Source organism: Falco rusticolus, chromosome 15 (genome assembly GCF_015220075.1).
Source record: "Falco rusticolus isolate bFalRus1 chromosome 15, bFalRus1.pri, whole genome shotgun sequence".
Classification (NCBI taxonomy): Eukaryota; Metazoa; Chordata; class Aves; order Falconiformes; family Falconidae; genus Falco; species Falco rusticolus.
In genome coordinates this window covers 5336198-5362432 of record NC_051201.1, presented here as the reverse complement: position 1 = coordinate 5362432, position 26235 = coordinate 5336198, and the positions used below count along the sequence as shown (strand labels likewise).

Here is a 26235-nt window from a genome sequence, read left to right as displayed (position 1 = left end):
TAAAAAAATTTGGGTTTTGTTTGTTTTATGGCATTGCACAAAAACGTGTGTATTTTTCAAGTATGCATTTATAGGTGAGTGGAAATAGGAATAAGGCTTTAATTACTAGAATGTTATTGATGGGATTGTGAAAGACTACTTTCTAAATTAAACTTTAGTGTAACATAGTGCATTTTGGCAGAGGAGGCTTTGTATGAAGAGGACTGACTGATTTCCTTAATGAGTGGGCCAAAACGATCTCTAAATTTGGGGATAAATTACTGGTTTCTACACTGAAAAGGCAGTCTCATGAATGTACCTTTATTAGCAGAGATTAATCTTTTCAATGAAAGGATCCTCTAGAGAGAAAATAATAAAGAATTTTCAGGGTTGTTGGGTTTTTTTTTTTGTGAGTGTGTGTGTGTTTGCTTGTTTGGTAGTCTGGGTGGTTTTTTTCCTTCTGGTTGGAACATTACGAGGAATAGTGTATCAGATGGATTTCTGATCCAGAGAGCTGTCACAGCAAATTTTGCAGGGAGTAACTATATGCCAGATTTTAAATCATTGTGGGTTGAAAATTATTATTTTCAGTCCTGTAATCTTACTTGTCAGGATTCTTGTTACTGTTCTTACCTTGGCTGTTTTACAAAATGATACAGATTTCTTGCCTCGTCACAAGCACACCAAGTAGTTGACCAGGACCAGGTGAGGAAATGCTTCAAAATAAGAAAACTGTTATAAAACCTTTGTTTTCCTTATGCCCCTCTTCATTTCTTCAGGAGGTCAGGTAGAGTCCAGCACTGCCGGATCCGTTCTTCAAGTGATGGGGACACTGTGAAATACTACCTGACGGACCACCTCACTTTTGATAGCATCTATGATCTCATTCAACACTACAAGGAGGCTCACTTGCGATGTGCTGAATTTGAGCTGCGTCTGACTGATGCTGTGCCTAATCCTAGCCCTCATGAAAATAAAGAGTACGTACAGCAGAAGGCAAGCAGCAGGCTTTCCAGACCATCAGTCTTGGATTTTTGCATAGAAAATTCCCTGGATTCAGGAGCATACCTGAGTGTTACTTGTCTGTGGATGTTACAGGAATAGGCTTCCTTGAAAGACACTGAGTAAGATCACTGACTTTATGAGCACCTGGTAGAGCTGTCACTGGGATAGCAGCAACCAGGAAAAGCAGTGAGAACTGTAATACTTGTGGAAACATGCCAATTCCTCTGTTTGCTCGGTGTTTTACAACATCCAGTAGGTTGGATCAGATATTTAGTAGCTGGCTGTGGTCTGGCAACTAAGTGGTCATGGTCTGTGCCATCTGGAAACTACTCCCGGGGCAGTGAGCCCAAACGGTTATGTTTTCCTAATCCCACCTTCCATCTCACCCCGTCAGAGTTGGTTAGGCTGACTTTGCCCCATGCCGATAGGAAGCAGTATAGCTTGCTGTTTATTTCCAGCTGGTATTTATTTGCCTGATGTAGATTGTAGGCAGATCTTGCTTTTGTTTGCTGGCAGAACACTGTAATCACTGTCCTTTGTTCTGTTCTCTTTGCAGTGAGGAAAAGTAAATCTCCTTTGCATGTGAAATGTTGATCTGTGACTTTGAGCTTCTTTTTTTGCTCCCCTGGGAGTCACCTACGACCCTAGATAACTGTGGAAACCAGTGAGAGGGGAGGGTAGATTTTAAGGGTTAAGCTTTCCTGCCTTTCTGTATAAGGTGGAGATGTACTGCCAGTGTAAGTGGCTACAGCTTCACTGAAGGCAAATTAGATCCAAGATAGGTCCATCCCTACAGTGAAAAATAAAATCAGGCTCTGAATGAAAGGATTCAAATGCCTGGTGTTTTTCTTTTGTCTGCATTTGGGCTTTTCCTTAAATCTACTATGTCAAAACTGAATAAAACTACTGAAAACTGAATGGCAGACAAAAAGCAGGATCCAGTGCCTTTTGTTTCAGGAAGAAGCGCAGATTTGTGTTTTATGATTTCAGACAGACAGGGTGTTCTGATATATTCTTGATGCTTTCATCCAAAATAAACTGCTGTGTTACAATGTTTTGTAATAAGCTGCTGTCATAGGTGGCAAGATGGGTAAAATCTAATGCATAATTTTTCTTGTAATGTTTCAGACTCTGTTGTTAATAACGCTGCCTGTTATTCTTACTGAATGACATTTGACAGGCTTTGTAATCATTTGTCTCTTTTGATTTTTAACTGTTGTAGTTGGTACTATAGCAACTTGAGTCGGGGAGAGGCAGAAGACATGCTGATGCGAATTCCTCGAGATGGAGCCTTTCTGATTAGAAAGAGAGATGAACCTGATTCATTTGCCATGACTTTCAGGTAAGAAAAGACAGATATGACTAGTGGCCCAACAATATTCTAGTTTTTCTTATTTAAAAAAACACTGCGGTCTTTTCAGAGTTGTAAAATTCGTGCTTTCATTCTTTGAGTAGTTAGCATGGTTGATTTGTGCAGCAGGTTCATGTATGAGAACTTGTACAAGAGTTAATTTGTGACTGGAGTAAAACTTTATGTTTTATAACAACTGTGCGTGGCCCTTCTTCACTTCCTTGGTACTCATTACTACTGGGTATTATTTTGAAGTTTTCTTTGGTGCTGGTTCACCAGTTCTAGGTCCTTATTCCTTGGAAATCCTGCCCTGTCATATAACTGACCAAAATGAAATGTCAGAATGAAACCATCAACTTTTCTTGCCAGGGAAGATATTTTTTGAAACTGGTTGTTTCAACAACGTTAATAAAATGTGTAGAATTGTGGCATTCTCCGTTGTGCCTTCAAATCAAATGACGTTTTTCTGAAAATACATATTTCTGCCACATATAAAATTGTTTTGGAAGAACAAATACTTGTTTTCCTCTTTATTTACATGCCTTACTGTGTATTGAAGATGTCCAGATTTCCCCAGCCCCCTGTGTACTTTGGTTTGAAGCTTTCTGCTGTTACCGAGGTGGATATTGTAACAACTTGAGCTGCAGCACCTTGATAAAACCATTTAACAGTGAGGAAAACAAGAAGTACTGAAACTTCAGCAGCTTGAAAAGGATGCAGGGGTATTCTGTGGGTGGGACAGTTATCAGTGGATGGCTTTACTTTTATCAGTGCAAGCACAAGCCTTGTGTTTAAACATAAGAGATTATTATTATTATTATTCAAAATTGGCTTCTGTAGTTAACAAAATGATTGTAGGGAAGAGGCAGCTACTTGTTTTGAGCAGAGTGTGTCTGTCACTTAGGGACAGTGGTAGATCAGCAATGGATTCCAGAGGGACTCTCGGTCTGATCAGAGACATTTGTGTTAGTATGAAGGTGACAGAATACCTGTCTGTAGGGGGAAAAAATAAGGAAATTTAATCTAAGCAAAAGCATGGATTTATACCAAGGCCCTGTATATTGTAGAAAAGCGAGAATGTCTTTTTGTGAATTTAATCAGGCAACTAGAATTCAGTTTGAATAAACGAGGCTTTGGAAGAGGGAGAAATTATTTGACCTGATTAAGTTGCACAAAGTAATTCTGGTTTAGTTTTAGCACTGCAAGTACCAATCCCTTTTACAGCACCTGCGCTTGTTTCACAGAGCGGAGGGGAAGGTGAAGCACTTCCGAATTCAGCAGGAAGGTCGCCATTTTGTGCTTGGAACTTCAGCCTATTTTGAGAGTTTAGTGGAACTGGTAACGTACTATGAGAAGCATCCACTGTACAGGAAAATGAAATTGCGTTACCCGGTGACCGAGGAGCTGCTGGAGCGCTACAGCGTGGTAAGCGGTGGTCTTCGTACGAGTGCTGGTTGCTGTAGCAGGTGGAGATCTAGACCTGGGGGTGCTGCATTTCATTCTGGCTGTGGTAGACCTTTGGGGGAGGTTAAGCAGGTAGTTTTCTTATCTGTGAAACTGAGATGGTTATACTGACTTCTCTTACAAAGGTTTTGAGATATGTGAAGGGAAGAGCTTCATCTTATCTTTGATTACAGGTCAACTCTTGCCTTATGATTTGATTAGGAAAGCTACTATGTGAAATGGGGGATTGTTGCTCTGCGAAAACGAGTTTGTGATAATAGCGTTGCCTGAAATTGATCTTGTCTTCCATTGCTGGATTGGACAGAGATCTTAAAATGGTTGTGCAGTTGCCATTTGCTAAGTGTTTCTGAAAAAAGGGAAATATTCTGCTGTGCCTCTCACTGTGGACCACACTGGAGTCATCTCAGGGAGGGTGTCCAACTGCCTTTTGTGGTAAAAAGTGAGAGGTATCTCTGAAGGCTTACTCTTTGAGATAAGCATGAGGAAATGTTTCCAAGAGATACTTGTCTCTGCCTGTTGACTACTCTAGGAGCCTGGATAATTAGTTTAGGATAGAAGCCTACTTTCTGGATGGATGTGTTTCATGAAGAGAGAGCTTTGCTGAGGCAACTGGCTTTTGGAAAGCCTAAGATGCTGTCTTCAAATATATGTCTGTTAGAAGCTGCAGGAAAAACTTGTCTGGCGTGTTTGAGGAAATGAAAATGTGATGCATTTGTTTTTTGGGTTTTTTTTTTGTGTTGTTGGTGTTCTGTTTTGTTTTGGTTTTTGGGTTTTTTTTTTTCTTTTTTCTTCCTGGGGAGATTAAAAGGGACTGAAAAGATTGTAGACCTCAGGAGTATTTTATAATGTTGCCTATAGCTAAGGTTCTGTATCCTAGGACCAGGTCTGAATGGGAACACAAGGAAAGAATAAAATGAAAAAAATTACTGTGTATATTGTTTAAGAATTTTTATCTAATAGTGAAACCGATACTGGAACTAAAGTACTGTAACACAGAAATCTTAAGTATAGATATTGTCCTCCCTGATTGCACGTAGAAGGGTACTCACAATCTCAAAGTTATTTGACTGATTGAAATACTTTTGTGAGGTATTGCTGTTTCATTGTGTTTTACTGTTCATTAAACTGGCATAGGTTAAATAACAAACTCATGTTCAGCTATAGAAATAAGCATAACATAGGTGTTGGGCTTCACTCTTCTGTTTGCCTGTGTATTGTCAGAAAGGTGGTTTTGGCAGTGAATGTTCTATTAACATTAAGTGCTTCCATAATTTTTGATTCCCATAGCTTCATCATATTTTTTTTTCCTTCTTCCTGTTTTTAGGAAAAAGATATTAACTCCCTCTATGATGTCAAGATGTATGTGGAACCCAGTGAAATCACTCCTACAGTGGTATGCTTAAAGAGAGATACTTGCACTTACCACAGACTTCTGAAAATTATGAGACTTGATTTCCCGTTAGCAGTAATGAAAAGGATAATTGAGAGCATTAGGCTGACTGACTTATGGGGGGCTGGACAGTAGAAATTTATAGGGCATGACTTCTTTTCTAGCATCTCTTTAAAATTTGTGCCCCATGTTTTCTTGTGTGCACATCCTGTATTGATTCATCCATATTGGAAGTCTGGGCACTTTTTGCTATTGAGTCTGCGGAGGTGGTTTGATATGCATGCTGATGCAGGTATGCCCCCAAATTAAATAACCTATGAGAAGATTCAATCTGAGAAGGCCAAATCTTCACGGAAAGAAAGTACATTTAAATCCTAAGTGTTCATGTCTGTATGTGTGTGTGTTTATGTGTTTATGAGCACTGTTACTTGTGCACAAAATTATTGCAGTTCCGTTATCAGCGAACACGGCTTGCATGCACAAATAGGTGCAGTAATTATTTATGTACTTTCTGTATAAAAATGGTGTCTTTGGTTTATTAATGAGTAATTAAAGTTTGTCGTCTTTTAAAATATATATGTTTTGAAAACAAGAGGCACAGCAAACATCTGCTTCTCTCTAATTCTTGTTAGGGCCTGCCTACTTGTAATTTCTCATAAAAGTTCACCTACTTGTAAATTTTGTGGCTGTAATTCTTTTTAGTCTTTTGAGCCAATGAATTTGCACTGCTGATGAAGCATTTGGGTATAGTAAATTCAAGATTAAAAAATTGCTTGTCCTGCTAAAACTGCTTGTTTTCCTAAAGGAAATGTGACCAGCAGGTTAGCTGACGTGGCTTTGAAGTGGAAGGTTTGTAGGCATCTAAGCCTACAAACTCCAACTGTGTATGTATGTATGTTATGAAGATTGAGGATTGATATTTCAGTGTGGTTTTCTTTTTTTTTTTTTTACCTTACAGTAATTATGTTGCAGCACCCACAAAAAGAAAGATACTTTTTTTTTGCTTTTGCTTTTTTTTCAAGCTCATACTTGAAGGCTAGCCGTTAAGTAGCATCACTTGCTTCCACCGATAGATGTCACTCTGGAACTTTAGGATTGTTTTCTAAGCTTCATAACAAAAAAAGGGATCCAATCCCCCTTCTTTTATTTTTTTTTTTTTAAGATTGCATTATTGATTATTTTGTGACCTGTCCCCCTAGAATGACCCTCTTGCTCTGTTTCTCTTCAAGCCTCAGAGAACAGTGAAAGCCTTATATGACTACAGAGCCAAAAGAAGTGATGAATTGAGCTTCTCTCGAGGAGCTTTAATTCATAATGTCACGAAGGAAACTGGAGGCTGGTAAGGACAAAGATTCCTCATAGGAGAACTTCTGGTGACTTACTAGATGAAGGGAACAGTTGAGCTTTGGGTAGTAGTTTTTAAAAACTTTGCTTGTCTGATTGCTGCTTATTAACTGTGACCCTATAAATCTTAATGCCAGGATATTTTTAAAAAACACAACCACCCACCCTCATCCTCAAATGTCCTTTCATGTCTTTTCCATTTTTCTGTCCTAAAACAATAACCTCAGCCTACAGAACCTCTACAGCCCAGTGTATCCAGTATTTTTCCTTTACTGCATTCATCCTTCCCAAACACTTGTGTATTCTAGGAAGCCACGAATCTATTACCATTGTTATCATTGCTCTGTTTCTTTCCTTGCTCTGCTAAATAGTTCTCAGGAATCAAACCCACCTTTTTTAGTGATCTGTTCAGTCGCTTTTCATAAGAGGTTTTCTTTCTTAGCTGGTTTGTAAATTGCTTGGAAAGCTTGGGAATCTAATGTTTCCCTGTAGTTTTTGCAGGGTAATCAACCACATAATAGTATTTTTAGTACTGGAAGGGGAAAAAGCCTCTTAAGTCATTAATTGCAGTTTACAGTAACTGTAATCCCTCTGAAATCATCTGCTACTACAGTTAATGATCACTTTGTTAGAGCTTTTAGCTGCTTCATCACTTATATTTTGGTGATAGCCAGCTAGACAAGCTAGTAAGGGGTATTAATGACTAATTTCTTGGGGATTATTGCTTCATTAATGGCTAACAGAAGCTCTTTAACTATATATATATATATATATATATACACACACACACTTTTCTTTTTCAATTCAGGTGGAAGGGGGATTATGGAGAAAAAGTCCAACACTATTTTCCATCTAATTATGTTGAAGACCTGTCATCTGATAACTCTGCTGAACTTGAAAGCCAGGTGAGGGTTAAGGTTTGTCCACTACGTTTCCCTAGCAGATGCTACCTCCTAGAAGTGGAAGTCTGGTTTATAGAACCATGACTTTATGTGCTGTGATTGAGAGAACACAGAATAGAGAAATGAATGCATTCTTCACTGTTCTCTGCTGCTGAATATTTTTGTCAGGACATTCCTCAGAGAAAACTGCTTAAGGAGACAGCTGATTTGGTGGGGTTTTAGGAGATTTTAATGGTTTCCTGGTAATGAAAATCATACCAGTTTAGATTTTTTCAGATAGTTTGGCTAAACTATAACATGCCTTAAACTTTTAACTACTTTTAACTAGTTTGCCTGTATAATTACTGCTTTAATATTTGCAAATAAGAAAACTATGTGGCCAAACAAATCTTATTAGCCATTTCAGACTCCATCATTAAGTTTTTATGCATGACTAACCCAGTGCTGTTTGTCAAAAATATCTAAAAATCTAGTCCAGAGTCTTGGACAAAGTTTGCTTCAACAAAAGTAAACAAAACTCCATAATAAACAGTTTTAACATTTTGGAGTTTTAAAAAGAAAACATTGAATTCTTTTGATGTTCTGAAACACTTCCAATGACTTTCCAGGCATCTTTGGAGGAAAACAGATGTATTGGATTTCCTCCCCCGGTCATTGCAGCCTTAAACAGGCTTGAAAAATGAGCAATTGTGTCAGTACAGAAGCTGCACTCCTCATTTTGACTACTCTCACTACAGAGATTCTCCTGTGTTTCTCAAAATGAGAGATTCTTGATACGGAAAAAAGCTTTTAAAATTTATAGTGGGCGTGCTTTCAGTGAAACTGAAATTAGATTTAATGGTACATGTTTATTATTTGTTAATGTCCTGTGCATATTCATGCAACGTGAGATTTAGGGTCGGATTTAACTCATGTTTTTCAGATTATTGAGGACAATCCATTAGGCTCTCTGTGTCGTGGCATACTGGTACTCAATACATACAACGTTGGTAGGTATTTTCTGATGCTTATGCACAGACTCTTAAGCTTTCTGTGGTTGAGTAGACTCTTCTATGTTTAGCAGGAAAAATTGTTGTTTGTTTTTTAAACAAAACACCTACTTGTATTAGTGTCCTGGAGTTTCATCATATTAATTGTATTAGCTGTATTAACTGTTGCAATAAATCAAGAGTGACAGCTTAGAAGAACTGTTAGATTTTAGGATAAATTTCTTGCTACTGTGTTGCCTAACAGTGAAAATGCCCCAAGGAAAACACAAAAAGCCTTTTGTCTTCATTCTGGAACCTAAGAATCTAGAAGATCCATGTGTTGAGTTTGCAACTGATAAAGTAGAAGAACTCTTTGAATGGTACCAAAGTATCCGTGAAATCACTTGGAAAACTACAGAAGAGGTATTGTTAAAAATCTGTCTATTGTTTTTTTATAGTGGACTGCTATGAATTTACAATAGGATTTGTCTTTAACTGCCATCCAATGCTAAATGTTTCCAACACGTGGTTCTTCACTCTCTTGCATATTGCTGTTTGTTGGTTCATTTTATTGATACTGTGAATCTTATTCCCTAAAATCTTTTGGGAATGGTACCAGTGTTTTATATAAATTTATGTTAACAAGAGTTTTTCAGCAGAGTACTGCGTGTGTTGCACCCAGCACCTCAGTGTGCTTAGTAGTACAAAGTAGATACCATTATAATTTTACATCTAGTTACACTGATTTAATCCTAGCATTAAGCAGAAGAAACTCAGATCTCAGACTGTTCTGTTCAGAGCTGTGAATCCACTAGTGAGTATATGTGAAATCTGAGCTGCCTTTGCCTAAACTCTTCTTAATCCTGTGTACTAACTCTGTTTTCCAGTGAATGCAGTGGCACTAGTAGGGAATTGTTTGGCTAATATAATACTTTACCTATTTGTAACCAATAGGCATATTCTAGATTTACCAGACCTTCAATAGTAGTATTTCCAAATTCTTGCCTAAAGATTAAAAGATTCTGCCTAAGTTGAGCTTCTACATCCCATCCCTCTATAAGTACTGCCACTGAAAGACATTCTTCAGGACTTGCTTTTTCTGTTTTGATGTATTAATTTACCTCTCAGTCATCTTTTCTAGTATTTTAGAAGTCTTTGACATGACCAAAAAGCCCTTACAATGACTATGCTTAAGTATACTCTTTCCTTTGTTGCTTTTATTGACTTTTTATTTTTAAGTGGGTGATATGAGTGATGGAAAATGTGTTTCAGTATCATGTTGTCTCATGCTGTTTATCTGTCATCTGGAGTGGTAATGCTCGGAGGGTCACGATAATCCTATTTATAGCAGGCAAGTTGGCGTTTCAAGCAGAGGACTACAAATTCAGCAAGGGAAGAACCAACAGGAGCTGTTGACCTATTGTTGGGGGAGGAGAGATATGGTTCTTATGCCAGGCTTTCATTTAGAAGTAAAAACGAGAAAAAGAGAAACATGACCTAGAAGAAGTGTCTCTAAATGGAATGTTTCTTATGGTACAACAATGGCTCTTCAGGAGCTTGTACGGTTAGGGAAGAATTAAACACTCTGTGTTCAAAGATGCTTTAAAACTCATCAGGAATCAGTCAGGAGGCTTTTCTCACAGTGTGACCTCTAGAAAGTTCACATGATAGACTACTGCATGAGGAGGGGAAAATGATGAGGAAACGCCCTTTTGCCAGTACAGTTAACTGGCTGAATTTTGGGGAAGGAAAAAGATTAGTGAATCAACAGTATGCTACAATACGATACAGGTTTTTTATGACTTCATTCTTGGGCTGTGTCCAGTATACACAAAAAGTAAAACTAAGCTTCATGTATCTTGTCATCTCTGCTTAATACTGACACTTGCCCTGCTCCTAGGGATGGTTGTTCATTGCTAGCTCTCCTACTTGGTATCACTAGAGGGTTATGTCTAAAGATGAGCTCATGGCATCCAGAAGTGGTCCTTTGCTATTTGGAGCTCTGATTTCTGTTGGGCAGTGTCTGGGAAACCATGGTGGATCATTTAGTACAATGAGGTTTGTATGGCGCTCTCCCAAGGTTATTTCCAAGTCTAAACATCGTATTCCTCCTTACTTTTCTTAGATTTTAATGTATGATCTCTGGTTCAGTAAAACATTCTGGAAACCCATGGCTCCCTAGCTCTGATTTTCATTCCTTTTCAGTTAGTCTTCTGAGGGAATTCTTTTGGAAGACTTCCTAATTGCTGCTGCTTCATAACCTCTTGTGCCAAAGCTAATCGCTGTTCAGTACAGGACTCTTTAATGTGTTTTATCCTGTAATTGCTTCTTATGTCTGAAAAGCCTCCAGCACAAATGTCTCCACTCAGGATGAGTCTTGCTGATTTCAGTAATTCCCAGTCTCTGGTTGCAGGGACTGTTGCTCAGTTTTCACAGAGCAGGTGCTTGCAAACATGCTGGGTTTATTATTGGTGATGACAACAAGATTACACATTATTTTCTATATGTAACATTATTGGTTTGGTGCACAAATAGAAAACTACAGGAATGATGCTCATAGGGTTTGAATTTAGCAGTTTGGGAGTTACTAACAAGTCTTAAGTCCTGCTCAGGATTGTAAATAAAGAGACACTTCAGTACCCTTTGCATTTTTTCTGCATACATTTGCATTTATATGAGGTTGTAACTAAAACCGAGTAGAGCCACATTAAAATAATAAGAAAAAATAAAATCTTGCCAGGATTCTGAGAAGGACTGATTAGGGAAGCACTGAAACACTTACTTAAAAAAAAACCCCAACAAACCAACCCAAAACCCAACACAACAACCCCCCCAAAAAAACCCAACACAACTAAAACCCCAACCCATTTGGTTAGCCTGTTCTCTGAATTGGATCTTAAAAGTACATTTTAACTATGCAAGTGGCTATAAAGTATCAGATAGGAATCTGGGCAACAAAGAATGCATCGGCTTTGTCATTTCATTAGAGTATACCCTGGAGTTAGGGTACCATAATACTCAGTGTACCTGTAATCTAAAACTTTGTTATGTTTTACAGGAGAACAGGAGGAAATACTGGGAAAAGAATCAGTTGATTGCTATTGAATTATCTGATCTGGTAATCTACTGCAAGCCAACAAGCAAAACCAAGGACAATTTAGGTATTTCCTTTAATATTACACCTGAATTTTACCCTTTCTAGAATCTTTACAGATGTTAGTTGAAATTCTAGAACTGAAGATAAAATCTATCCTTTTTCTACTGGAAAATAAATTCTGCCTCACTTGTGCAGTTTTCAGTGGCACTTTGAAATTGTGCACTAGGGAACTTGATGCTATACAACAGTCACAAAAAACTTGTCACAAATTTCTAGCTAGTTAACTAGAGGCAAGCTCTCGTAGGTGTCTTTCATGGGGAGGCTCACTAGTTACGTATCAATTGAATTTTTTGAGATGAAAAACTTAGGCTGAACACTTGCAATTTGTTTGTAAAAACCTTCAAAATGGATTTGCTGTGTATTATATAATTTTACTGTAAGAACCTGTTTGCCATTTATGTAAGCTATTGGAATGGTACATGGTTTCATAATATAAATGAGACCTGGGGTTTGTGTAAGTGCGGGTGTGGAATCTGACACTGAAATATGTACTACTTACTCCTTTTTTTCGTGTGTCATTGCTGCTGGAGAAGCCAGCAGATGTGCCCTCTTTCTTTAAGGTTCTTTGCAAATGTTTTTAATAAGCTGTCAGTGTGGTTAAGACATTATAATAATTATAGTAATTGTTTGAGGAATTGGGTAACCCTGGCTCATCCTTTCTTCTCCATATTTAAACCCAGAAAAAGATGTCTCATTTAAATATGTTATAGTGGTCAGAAGTACATTGTTAGCAATGATGAGATGAGACTATGACAATAGGCTCTTCTCTACCCTGTTGCAAAGCATGTGGCAGCAGGCATTTTTAACTTTCAGACTTGATGCTCAACCGATTTGCCATGTCTGCATGAGAATTGTGCCAATTATTGCATTAAAGGACAAAGTGAAACAAAGTAAAACAAAGTGTTAGTAGAAATGAAGTATAAATGTAGAGTTCTTTCTTTCTTTAGTAACCATTGCTTTTCCTCCTTACCTTGTCCAGAAAATCCTGATTTCAAAGAAATCCGTTCTTTTGTGGAAACTAAGGCAGAGAGTATTGTTAAGCAAAAGCCAGTTGAATTGTTGAAATACAACCTGAAGGGACTGACACGTGTCTATCCTAAAGGACAGAGGGTTGACTCGTCCAACTATGACCCATTTCGCCTCTGGCTCTGTGGCTCCCAGATGGTGGCCCTTAACTTCCAAACTCCAGGTAATATTCCCTTTAAAAAAGGATCTAATCCATCTTCCATTTCACCATAAACAAACCCCTTTCTGGCCTCTCTGCCGTTATAGTTGCTGTGGCTGTCCTAGTTATTTGTACTTCCCTGAAGAAGGGATGTACAAGAACTAAAGTTTGGTTTTGAACATGTGGATCACCTGTTCCCAAAGATCAGTCCCCAAAAGGCCTGTCTGAGCCTAACTAGCCCCCAGACTCTAAAGTTTATTTCACCTTGATCTCTTTGTGATAAGCAAGCAGAGAGATTTACAGTAAGTTTCAAGTGGATGAACAGTTGTTCAGCCCCAGGGAAGGCTGTGCTTAACTTTATGCTAAGGGCCAGCTGGTTTATGACACGCTGATAGCAAACTAATTGTGAATGGAGATGGGCTTATCCGGATTAAAATTGGTGAGAAATGACCTGTCAGGTTCAGTTACTGAAGGGAACAGTCTTCCAACTTCTCTTCCCAGCTCTTTCTGATAAAGTGGCCACCAGAAGGAATTAGAGAGGAGCCATTAGTCTGGTACTTCCTTAGTGTTATTCAAGTGGGGATCTTCTGTTGTGACTCTTTAACTCTCTCCCTAGATAAATACATGCAATTGAACCATGCCTTGTTTTCACTTAATGGACGCACTGGCTATGTTCTGCAGCCAGAGAGCATGCGAAATGAAGAGTATGACCCAATGCCAAATGACTCGAAGAGGAAATTGCAGATGATTATGACAGTGAGGGTAAATCTCTTTTGTAAATTATGTTTTTTACAAGTCATAAATATCTATAAAACTAAAAATAAAGCTATTATGTTTCAGAGCAAGATCTGACAGATTGTCAAAATACTGTTTCTAAATGTCAGTGTGTTTGAGAATAAAACTAATTTCACTGGTTCCTGAAAAGAAATATGTATTTTCAGCATGCTAATGAAACAAATGCTATAGGACTGAAAACACAATCCTGGGATGATTTTGTATAATTGCTAATAAAAATTCCAAATTAACTAACTTGCATTTCCAATCTATTGACTTCTCAATAGGAAGATCCTGTTGAAGATTGGTTAGCAGCAGATGAACTAGTTCAGAGATTTCCAGTGTGGGAGAAAGATATTTGTAATGAAAAACAGAAACTAAGCATTAAAAATAATGAGTTGATCCCTCCCTTGATCATATTTAGTACACTGTGACTTAATCAGAATGTCATTATCATTTTTCATGGGGAGATGGGTTTATAATTTGAAAATTATGCCATGTTGTCATCTGGTGCCAAACAGGAATTGAACTTGTTTCTGTTCTCAGTTGCTATACATTAAGAGATGTCCTTTAAAAATACATTTTCTGAGAAAGAAGAAACACTTGAACTGCTTCTCAGTACAGTTTACAGAAGAGGTCAACAGGGGCTGTGAATGTGCCTGTCATAAATAGATATGTAATAAATGAATAAAGGAATGTCATAAAGTAGATATGTAATAAAGACTGAGGAAATGTAACAAAATTTACATTACAGGCCTGGTCTGGAACTCCATACTGTGTGTAATGAATGTCAGCTACAGTATCTTACAATGAAAATCATTGGGTTACCCAAACAATGTTGAGATATTATTACTGCTGTCACCGATAGTATGTTTAATACATGCAAACATATTCAAGAGAAGGGAGTGTGTATTTTATGCATATTCTTCTGGACTTCACCCCTACCCCCTCTAGTTCTGTAGGCTGTCCTCCGTACAGAAATAACGGCGCTAAGTTTCCTTTGGAGGTGGTTATAATTTACAGTTGCTTTTGCAGGTTTTAGGTGCTCGTCATCTCCCTAAACCCGGTAGAAGCATCGCTTGTCCCTTTGTAGAAGTAGAAATTTGTGGGGCTGAATACGATAACAGCAAATTCAAGACAACAGTTGTGAGTGAGTATCTGCGGTTTTCGGTGTTGTAGGGATATGGTTATATTTCCAGTGTCTTTAAATATAGTGGGTGGAGGGTGACCATGAGTTTGTAACTGGCCAGCAACATGTACAGGGAGGAATAAGTTAATTGCTCTGGACTGGTGAGTCATACAGTAGTATTCTTTTGCTTGCCTCAGGGCCAATTTTGGGAAACTTTATTGTATATCAAATTCAGAAAAAAAAATACTGTTGCAATTTGTAAAGAAAATTCGGTTGTGTTTTTTGCCTATGCATGTTTCTCTATTTGCATATTTTAAGAAAGTGCTGAAAGGGCCTCCAACAGTGCTAGTCAGTTCCCAAAAGTCTGGCCCAAAGGGGGAGTTCCTACTGTGAGATCTAGACTATGTTTATTTAAACTTGGCTTCTAAGACTGAGACAGCTCGGGTATACAGGGCTGTAAAGTAGCATAACTGGCAGTGCAATAGAGGTTTGATCAAAGCTCACGCCTGCTGAGTTCTGGGTGAAGGATGTGTGTTCGTGTGTACATGAGCTTCATTTAAGTGCACTGAAGTGGGAGAGTATCTCAGCCCCTTGATATTTCACCATTTAATATTTCTGGATGCAGCAGTGTTCCTCTAGTAAACAAGAGGCTTTGGTTTTAATTATCCAAACCATCGATACCAGTGGAAAATAAAGACAGAATCAGGAGCAGAATGTGCATTGTGGTTCATCAGTACTTCAGAGAGGAGGATTGATTTTAACTTTTTGTGGGAAGTGACCAAGATTTTAGAGAGCAAACTTCCTGGCTGTGTCACATGTACCAAATTACTTGGTGTTTTATTAAGAATTGGGCTGTTGTACTTCAGTGTTCCCAGTGCTTTTCATGCTTGTACTCTGATACACAGCATGAGGCTTATGAATATGAGCAATGAAATAGCGTCTTTCTTTTACAAATACATGTCCAAGAAGGTTTTATATTTTTAAATACAAATAATACTTTTCTTCATGGATTTCTATCCCTGCCAAGTTTCCTCTTGTCTCCCTTCCCAAATAAACAAATACCAACCTTCTGAAGCAAGGTTACAAAAGGAGACGGATGGTAAATAGGATTTTTGGGCCTTCGTATCCCTAAAAAACGTCCTGGGATACATACCCATATGCGAGTGAAGGGAAGTTATTGCTTCATACTGCAAATGTTTCCTTTTCATTACAGATGACAATGGCCTTAATCCAGTTTGGGCACCCTGTCCAGAGCAAGTGAAATTTGAAGTTTATGATCCAAGTCTAGCATTTCTGCGCTTTGTTGTTTATGAGGAAGATATGTTCAGCGATCCCAATTTCTTAGCACATGCCACTTTCCCAATAAAAGGAATAAAATCAGGTGAGATCACTGGGTATAATAAGGGGCTAAGTCAGAAAAATGCTGTTCAGCATTTTTGCGTTGTGACTGCTCTCAGTAGAAGCTACAATGCGCCAAAGGCCAAGTGCTCTTTTGATGTGAGTTCTTTTAATGCATTGTTTGTTATGATACTGGGTATGTAGCGTGTAAGTATTTAAACCAATCCTTTCACCCACGTGAAATTCCTTCTTAAAAATTGAGATAGGAAAGCATTATGTAGAATAATTTGCACTGTCTTTACTACATACTCCATTTCAGCAACGGGGTTATGTGCTCTGAGTGAAATCTGGAAATATTCTTTTTCTGTTTTGGTGTCAGTGTATTTGTTTTGTTAATTATTTTAGATGTGGACCTATGTAGAGTAAGTTTTCTGCTTTCCTCTGCTTCTGGCTTTAGTTTTCAGGAGCGTGTGAAATCTGTGTTTCTCAGTCTTGCCATTCTTGCCTTTTGCTTCCCTGTAATTGTCATAGCAAAGCCCGCTCTCAACAGTGGAGCATTTGAGCGATGAAGAATCTGTTAGCCCTCAGGACTGTATGTACCATGTTGTAACTGCAGATGACCCTTTGCCTTGACTCTTAATTGTCCTTTCTATATGTTCCCCCTGGCCAGGTTTTAGATCAGTTCCTCTCAAGAATGGCTACAGTGAAGATATAGAGCTGGCCTCACTTCTGGTTCACTGTGAAATGCAACAAGTTCTGGTGAGTACCACTGGGCCTTTTTGTGCATGTTATCAGCTCTTTGTGAAAACCAGGAAATGAGGATTTAGTTTCCTGTTCTGTGTCGATGTGCTTTTGTCAGGCATTTCTGCAGGTACTGGGGAAGACCAGTAATGCCAGTTGAGTTACTCTCCCTCTGGGAGGACAGATTATGTAGCTGTTAAATAACACGCTAACAAAGCCTTGTTACCTCCACTAGTTTTTGCTGTAATGGCATGGTCATAGTTTTCCCCTTTAACTGACTAATGCCATGCAAAGCTAGCTAAATTCAGCTTTGACTTCACAGAGTAATATTTTTTTTAAAGCTCCTACATAAAAAGAAATAACTTTAGGAAGAGAAGGCAGTAATTTCTCCCAGTATTTCATTAAAATAAACAACCCATCAGATGGAAGACATTCTGGTTCCTGCAGAAGTGTGAATCTGCTCTTCTCAGCCTCTCTCAAACACCTAGTTGAAGAATGAGTATTTTTAAACATGCAGGGGGGAAAAATAATGATGCGTTCTTGCTCATTAAGCCTGGCACTGAAGTGGCTGATCTGTGAACAGCATTTGTTGGTGTTCCAGAGATGTTGCTGTATATATTGATTTAAGCGGGATTATTCTCAGACTCTTATCTCAACAAGATTTTATGTAATTTAAATACACTGGTGTAGAGGCCGTGTGATGAAAGTTTAAAGATTCTTCTGGGAAGTGGGTATTTCAGGGTGCTTTCCTGTACCCTTCAGATTCAGAGAAAAAAGTAGTCCAACCTTTTATTTGTAGTCTTTTACAACCATTCAGGCTTACGTTGCAGTTCACACCAGTGTACATGATTTTTCCTGATTAAAACACCAGCCTCAGCTAACTGTAAGTCATTATGTCTCTGGAGGGATTTGCACCTGCAGTTGCATACACTGAAATTGAAATTATGGAATTCAGTCACATGTTCCTTTACAGAGGACTGGCAGCCTTTTTCAAACATCCTTTGTCAAGGTTTTTACAAAGCCACCTTATAACACATGATGTAAAATAACTGTGTTTAATGACAGTGTTTGGCAGCCGTGGTCGGTTCCTTCTGTTGGCTAGCAAAGAGTCGTGAGAGCAGGACAGAGCTAGAAGCTGAGACCAAGCATGTGTGTGTCTGTGTGTGTGTGTAAACAAGAGAGAAGATAACGTTTAAAAGGCTTGTATTTCACGGACACGAGGCTGATAGAGGAGGCCAGATAAACTGCTATTTTTTGGCTTGCTGCCTTTGAGAAACAACTTGCTGTTGCCTAATACGTTGAGCATAGACATCACTTGTAGATATATTGTGATTTCCTCCTGCCGTGGTTTCTCTTCAGAAATTCAGATCATCATTTGCCTGGGGCAGGAGTAGCTCTTAAACTGTGGCTCAGAGCAGCAGTATGCCTCCCCATCTGTCAGTACCAAGTCCTTTGACAGTAGCACATTTCGCACTCTTGAAGCCCCTTCTGTTTGTTAAGCCAAATGAAGATGCAGCACAACTCTGTATTTTTACACTGTCTGATGTCTCTGGGTGGTAACGCAGTGGCAGGAGAACTTTGAAAATTTTCTCTTGTGTTTGGCAGTCTGCAAGAAACCAAGACTTGCCATAGTTAATCAACTTCTAGAAGTCTGATTAACTTCTTTTGCCAGATCTATTCAAGAAGCATCTGAAAAGATCAAGGCTGTCTCCATCTGTTCTTCTGCCCGTAGCTTTAAATGATGACCCTCTATAAAATGATATAATTTAATAACAGGCCTGTTTATATACAGTGTCCATCTGCATACTCTTGGAGATGAAATACAGAATTATAAAAGGGGAATTACAGATGGCCTTGGAATTTCTTGGGAATAGAGAAGCAAGAATATTGTAGATGTAAGCATGCACATTTGTGAATTAAGTGGGGCCTTATGCAGGTTCTGTTGAAGTGAAATAGTTTTCTTGACACTGCAGAAATTGTACTACACTGAGGTGGTTGTTAGATTTAGGAATGTGTCTTATTTACTTGAAAATTGAGTTACTTGCTTCAGAAAGTGTGTGTATCTTTTCAGCGTTTTGTGATTACAGTCAGCCTCGATGGTGTATATATTTTAACGTAAAGATTGAAGTGGACGTTCTTAAATGGAGTTTTAAAGTCTAGCTTTGTGGATACATTTATTTACAAGAACGAATAGTAGTACATATGCATCTTGATTACACCTGCAACTTGGTAATTGGCAATCTGCTTTTCCCTTTGCGATTTGGGAATATAAAGTTCCTTCCCTTAAAAAATAATAATTAAAAAACGTTACTTTTAAAATCCTAATCAGCAGCATAGCACTGAGGCTGTTTCAGTTGCTTCAACCCATACCTGGATAGGAATGTATTTCAGGAGGAAAAATGAGGTTTGGGAGAGGGTCTTGTTGCCCTAACTGAAACCTCTTGGGTACGCTGCTAACCGATCCATTTTCCTAGATCTGGACTGAGTGCAGAAGGAGGCAGTCTTATTTGTATGCCACCTCTGAAAATATTTGGATTTATTACATTTATTGATTGCATGTCATTTCTTGTAGGATGAGTATCTTGTTTTGCTGCTGATGTGAAAATTAAGACTTCAATCCTGCCAGTACTATTCCCCACTAGTAACTCTATAAAGGAGACAGCTTTTGCATCCAAAGTTTTGAAGTCGTGAAAGGGATCATCTTTATTTTATGCTTTGGAATATTTTAAGACCACCTACAACAACAGAAACTCAAACACTGCAGATTATTCTTCACTTAGTTCCTCTGCAAGTATTGAATTGCCATAGCTACATAGAAACACAGGCTCTGTCCCTCTTTCTTGGTCATCTGAGTACTTGCTGCTATTAGGGGTCCTACTTACGAGCCAGTATTTTGACCTGTAGTCTAGATTTCAATAGGAAAGCACCAGGACTGGTGGTATGTCATGCAGTACACAAATATGATGGAAGAGTAAAAAATTAAACCTTTTAAAAAGTATTTTTAAAATTTAGTGTGATAACCCATCATGATACACCATTTGCTGTCCTTTCCTCAACAGACTGACATGCTTTAGTGGGGAAAAATATTCCAGTGGAAGTGTTCAGGTTGTGCACGTTTCACGACTTGCGCTGGAATAATCCCTGCTGCCCCTGTTAGGGGATATAGCTGGCCATTTTGTTAGGCTGAGGGGTTTTTTTTCGTGCTTTCTGAGTTAGGTTTTTTTTTCCCGTAAACATTCCAGAAATATCTTATGAAACTAATTTTATAAAACGTTCTATAAAGCTAATGGAATGTGTTTAGGAAAACAAAAGAATCCCCCTAACTGTTGATTCTGTGTCATTTTGGGTATGTGTCTTACGAGTTACATTGAATCCCAATATTATTTTGAAGGAAAGTGAAGAAGAACTTTATTCCTCATGTCGGCAACTTCGGAAGCGCCAGGAGGAGCTTAATAACCAGCTGTTCCTCTACGACACCCATATGAATTTAAGGAGTCCTAACAGAGATGCTATATTAAAAGAATTCAGTGTGAATGAACACAAACTACAGATATACCAAGAGACGTGCAACCGCAGGTGGGTTGATTATCATTCTCCTTTCTAAGGCAGCTCTATCTAGACATGATTTATGCTAAAGTAATCTCAGATTTATCAAAATGAGCATCTGAAGAGTGGTGAGAGTACAATGAGTCCATCTGAACCAAGGAAAGGCTGCGGTGAAGCAAGGCTGGGCTGTGAGCCGCTAGAGGCCAGCAGACGCTGTGAAATGTCTGCTCAGTGAGCTCACAGTGAAACGTGCCGTCCTGTGAGCCGATATTCCTCTCTTCTCCTGCTTTCCAGGAGGAAAGCCTGGAAGTATATACAGCCAAATAAACGCCTCGCTTCTACACCGTCAAAGTTATGCCTCTGGAGATGTCATTAGCATATTAGATGTGTGGTTACAGAAGATGCTTCCAGATACACATGTCACAAAAGATAAAAACAGTATTGAGTTGTGACAACATAGAATTGTCATTAAAGTGTCTGTACGTTATCCAAAGCTCAGGGGAAGGATCTTTCTCCTTTGCTGCCACCTTTGGGCTGGGTGTGAGGGAGGCAGAGGCTTCATGTACCAGGAGGAAGTCTTGAGAAGATCTCAAGATGGGAGAGGAGGAAGACTTTTTTTATTTAAATATTTTTACCCTTTTATATGTGTGCTGAATAGCTGCATGAATCACTGGTTTACTCCCATTTATTAAGGAAAAAAGTTGCAATGCTTGTTGCTGATATGTTATTCGCGTGCATATCTAAGTAAATTGAACTTGGTGGACTGTTTTCCTCTGAGAAATTCCTAGTAGATTTGATTTTTCCTTTTTTCCCCCCCTTAAGATTGAAGGAGAAGAAAGTCAGTAACAGCAAATTCTACTCTTAAAGCAATCGTTCTTTGATGCGTGCTTTATGGTGCAATTCAGGAAGAAAAATTAACTTATCCTGGTCATCCTACTCAATGACGGTCTCATCAGACTGAAAGACTGGAAGAAGAGGAGGAGGAGGAAAGATGGGTTTCCTTAATAATTTCTTGTTATAACAAAAACTTTTTAAAATTCCTGATAATTTATATTCTGTACAAAGCATACCTTCTGTGTATTCAAGATTTTTAAAATTTGAGGGCATGCGGTTGGATAGACCTCACTTCTCATTATCAATACCTGAAGTACAAGTATAAATCATCTACTATGTTTGTGTATGCAGGCTATAGATAAGACATTCACAACAATTTGCATGCATGGAATCACAGCACTTCAACAACCTGGCTCCTTAAGATTAACTGGTAGTGAGTTTTTAATTTATTAAATGCTGTAAAAACACTTCTACACCAGCATTGTTATGTCATGTATGTTGCAGTGCCCAAGGCAGCAGCAGATTGTACTTCTGATACTGTATGAAATACTTTGGGCAGCTGATAGCTCATACTGTATTCTTGTTAAAAGTTTTCTGTTACATTTTTGAGAACTAGAAAATGCGTTAATTTTGTTGAAACCAAATATCCTCTGTGACTGTAGTTGTGTTTTTCCTGTTGATCTCTCTGTAAAGGTTAAGAAAGGAATGATGTGTGAACCTGTGTTCATAGCCCCTGCGAACTTATGTTTACAACCTCAAGGCAGTGGAAAGAAAAGTTTTTAGATATGCAGTAGGAAATATCCTTTTGTTTGCAGAAAGGAAAGGTATTTCAAGTTCTGCAAAGCATTTACTTTGGTATAGTATCATTTTGCAAATCCTTTCAGCTGCTAATGTGCTTAGAAATGAATTTTTTAATGAACTGTCAATTTTTAATCTTGCAGTCCTACTTAGACAATAGCATCAAATTATAGTGTTCTGTAAATGCAGACCATTTTCCCAAAATGTATCTAATCCAAGAATGAGAGTATGCACAAATATAGAGGTACATCATTCTTAACGGCTTTAATCAAATGAAGAACATGGAGCTACAGATGAGAAAACTTGTTAGATTAGCAACTGTGTTTTCCTGCCAGAGCAGAACTAAAGTCCTTCGATGGCATATTTAGCTCCAGTTGTCATTGTGTGTTGGTTCTTTGTGCTAGCACTATGGTATTACTACCAAGTTCCTAGTTGCTTTATTTCTACATGAGCGGAGTTTTGCTGTACATATGTTTGACTTTCAAATGTGTGCAGAGGAGTTCAGTTTTTCTGTCTAAGTGACTGCCTGAGGCATAAAATGCTGCGTACATAGTGCTGTATTTCTGATCACAGAAAACTTGCATGGATTTGGGATCCATGGCCTGATGAAGCTGCCTCGGCAATTTTCACTTTCTCTTGCTCCCCATGCTGTATGACTTCTGTTGTTTCAAGAGGCACTTAATTGATGTCATTGTGCGTTCAAAGATGATGCTGGAGGAACCCCTTGAGGTTTTGGTTGCTCTGTAGTACAGTCTCCTCTCAAAGTTGAAAGTGCTATAATAGTGTGTCCCACAATGGGGTGGGGTTTCTGTAAATGTTTTATTATAAAGAAATTAACTACTAATCACCCAACTTAGAAAGAGAAGAGAGCAAAGTTAAAGGCAGTTCTCTGCTTTCCTTCCTCCTGCCTGAAATCTCTTCAGTACCTAGTTGTGATTGACCTGTTTGAGGATTAAATGGGTGCAAACTGCCCTCAAACAAACAAAAAAATCACATCAACTGTGGATTTGAGAGGTGGAGCTGTAACATAGACTGCTGCATAAAGCTGGGCTAATCTGCAGCGTCCAGATGTCTGGGATGATTCAGTTGCTGTTCCCTGAGGGGGGACCTTTGGCATGCATGCATTTTATAGCATGTTCCAGGACACAGGTAGTTTGTCATACGATCTGTCCCTGTGCTATACATTTCATTCAACAGCCTCCGTGATTCTCATTTAATGAGAACATTGTGTTGTCAGTATTGATCAGAGAAAGTGGCCCAGAGCCTTGTCTGGAAGGTCCTGAGATTGTTGCTGCAGTTGGGACAGGATTTACAGGCAGCTGAGTACCAGCTAGGTGTGGACTGATCACAAAAACCCCAGGAGACTACAAGATGCTAGGGTTTAGGGAGATCAAACCCTAGAGCCTGAGGCTGTTGCTGTGGTGGGTTTTTTGTTCTGTTTTGTGGGGAATTTTTTTTTAATTTGTTTGCTTTGAGCTCAGTTCCAGAGCAGACATAACCAAATTGTCCATTTGTCCTGGCTTCTTTCATTGGTGTGTATATTCCTGACGTGGGACAGCCATTGTGTGATGAACACAGGGGTTCCTTGTGCTGCTGCTGTGCAAAAATTTAAGAATTAGCACATTTTATAGTCTTTTGAAAAGTCCTGTGCACATTCTCCACACATATGAGATGTCAAAAGTTATAAGAGGTACTCCCTCAGTGTTTATGAAAACGCATTTCATTTTACAGTAGGACTTTTTCCCAGAGTATAATGTTACTCTGTATTCAGAAGGAAAATAACCACATTGACTGTTTTGTTGACTTGCAAGTGACGGCAAGGCTATGTATGAACTTTTCACTTGTTTCTTGCATTCTGTGTTTGAACTCCAAAATCTCATCTCTCAATTCTTTGTCAGGGCAGACTGTAGCAACTTTTTCACAGTTGCAGCTGTTTTAATATGAAAGTAGGTTTGAATGTGTGTGCAAATTTTATAATCTAGAGGGGAAACATAAATTTTTTTGAAGTTATCTGTTAAATTCTTGTGTTCTTATATAAACTGTTTTAAATCCTTAAAATAACTTATTTTAATAAATAATTTTTGATATCTCAGTGGTGATGTGAATGATGCCAGATGCTTTGTTTAAACATTGCTTGTTGAATGTAAAGAATTTTGCCAGTCATTTGAGGCAGTATGAGTGAGTTCTTATTGAAAAGTGGTTTGCTGGTGTGTTATGGTGTGTTCTGCAAGGGGCTGGAGAAGGGCATTTCTGTGTTTTTAAGATGAACTGACATTATTTCCATAGGCATGCTTAGTGTTGCACTTCATCTGGCTGCAAACAAGCAGGGTGGAAGGAAAAGGTCAAAGATGGTGTTTAACTTGCAACTCTTAAGCGACCTTTTTCGGTGATAGGTAGATACAAACTTCAGCCCTACTGAGCATCAGATTTGTATCAACTCAAACAATAAAGTCTGACCTAAGGGAAAGTTTAAGTCTGTAGTAGTTTGGAAGAACAATAATCTTGATGTTCACTGTAAAACTGTATCAGCACACTTTCTGTAAGGTTGCATGGGCAGAGGTGCTGCTGAGTGAATGCATGCTGTCTTTATGTTGTAATTTTTTTCATTGTTGGGTGTCTTGGAAACAAATTTTTCTCGGTCTTTTGATAAAAATTATATGCATATTGAACAGGAATTAATATGAGGTACCTGAAGCCAAAGTCTTCTCAGAGGCCAGTAGATGTGCCAAAGGGTCTTTATCACCTTTGAATCTGTGGGTGCTGGCATGCATGAGGTCTGAAGTAAAAAAAAATAATTGTTTCATTGGGGTGTTTTGTTGCCTATATTATCACTTTTTTTCCCCACCCCAATGCATCTATAAGTTTCTCTGCTGCAAATATTTTTTTAGCTTTGCAGTTCTCAAACTAACCTTCTAGATGGTGAGATGGCGTTCGCTGTGTACCAGTGATTATCTCTGAACTCTCCAAACTAGCTGTAAAAATCAGAATGAGGCATGGAAGTTGAAGTACAAGCTGTTGAATTCTGCTGTAGTAGTGTCAGGATTTCTAAGTGCAGTCCAATTAGCTGACTGTTGCAGACTGAAATTCCATTTATATCGTTAGAAACAGAAATTAAATATAATGAAAATTAACCTTCAGAATTCATTGGGAGCCAAATTTGTCTGATCCATAACAGTATTAATAAACATGTACAGCTATTAGTTTTAAAAGAATTTAAAGTGCAGTTTTACTCATTGCTAGTCTACATTCTTAGCTGTTACCCCAGCAAAACAGGGACTCATAAACTTGGATAAAATAAAGCAGAAGTAGTTCCCTTAACACTTGTGTGCTCCTGAATTGCAATTTAATCCCCAGATCTTTTACAGTATGTGTAAATTATCAGTGTTCAGGACACTTTTCTGTGAAGATCACATCGTAAATTATTAAATATACTAGCTAGTGTGTTGTTGAATGTATGTGGAAATTAGTAATAAATAGAAATTAAGGAAAAGTTTGGTTTGGTCTATTACAAGAAAGCACTAAAAAGGATGTCTTTAAGGATGTTTTACGCTTCTAAAATATATTTAAATAGACACTAGAAGTGTTAAGTTGGTCCATTTATGTCTGGCAAAGTTTTTACCTTGGCCTGCTGTGTATGTGAGATCAAGCAGCTGACAAAAGATTCATAAACTATCCACTTAAAACATCTGCATAATTCTTTATAGTGAGGCACCTATCAGTTGTTAAATAATTTTGAGGACTAAGAAAAAGTGAAGCTGTGCTGTATTTTCAGTTCTGCTTTTTCAGGTTTTAGATGCATTTCTGGTAATTCACTTTCAGGAAAACAGGCAATAGATTAAAATTTGGAAACAGACACAACACTTGAATTAATTGCCTTTAATTTACTCAGCTATTCATGCAAGAGTAGTAATAACAAAAACCCAGGAAGGACAGAGAATTGTCACTGTAAAATACTTAAAATAGAGCAGCTGTAGCTGGGTTTATACGTATGTAAAATTCAAGCAATTTTAAAGTATCTCCTTAAGCCACAGATTTCCTGTTTTCGTTTTGGAAAGAGGAAAAGTATCCTTCACCTATTCTGTAGTCATATATTCTATATGACATATAGTCACATAGTCTAAATTCTATAGACTTTTTGCTTTTTTTTTACTAGATAGAGCTGAATGACAGGGAATTAATGAATATATACAGTACACTGTTGATGGCGTCCGGGGTAGCCATTGCCAAGCTGCTGCCTGTTTCTCCTACCAAGTACCCGGTTTAGTGCCCCGTGCTGAAGCAGAAGTCATGGGCTGTTAGGACGGAATAGCACTTCCTAGTCTGTTATCAGTGAAAACTTCCGTCCTTGGC

General features: G+C 38.3%; 1 protein-coding gene across 1 annotated transcript in view; it reads left to right on the top strand.

Moving 5' to 3' along the window:
- The window catches only part of PLCG2 (phospholipase C gamma 2), a 67897-nt gene extending 42095 nt beyond the window's left edge, over positions 1 to 25802 (top strand). The window contains exons 18-33 of the mRNA XM_037408758.1: positions 759 to 959; positions 2207 to 2326; positions 3580 to 3760; positions 5124 to 5192; positions 6419 to 6528; positions 7342 to 7438; positions 8358 to 8424; positions 8669 to 8826; positions 11462 to 11564; positions 12540 to 12749; positions 13342 to 13487; positions 14535 to 14649; positions 15842 to 16009; positions 16637 to 16725; positions 20099 to 20283; positions 21076 to 25802. Coding sequence (XP_037264655.1) covers positions 759 to 959; positions 2207 to 2326; positions 3580 to 3760; positions 5124 to 5192; positions 6419 to 6528; positions 7342 to 7438; positions 8358 to 8424; positions 8669 to 8826; positions 11462 to 11564; positions 12540 to 12749; positions 13342 to 13487; positions 14535 to 14649; positions 15842 to 16009; positions 16637 to 16725; positions 20099 to 20283; positions 21076 to 21118 — 2062 coding nt within the window. The 3' untranslated portion in view covers positions 21119 to 25802. The remainder of the gene's footprint in view (positions 1 to 758; positions 960 to 2206; positions 2327 to 3579; positions 3761 to 5123; positions 5193 to 6418; positions 6529 to 7341; positions 7439 to 8357; positions 8425 to 8668; positions 8827 to 11461; positions 11565 to 12539; positions 12750 to 13341; positions 13488 to 14534; positions 14650 to 15841; positions 16010 to 16636; positions 16726 to 20098; positions 20284 to 21075) is intronic.
- The last annotated feature ends 433 nt before the right edge of the window (positions 25803 to 26235 follow it).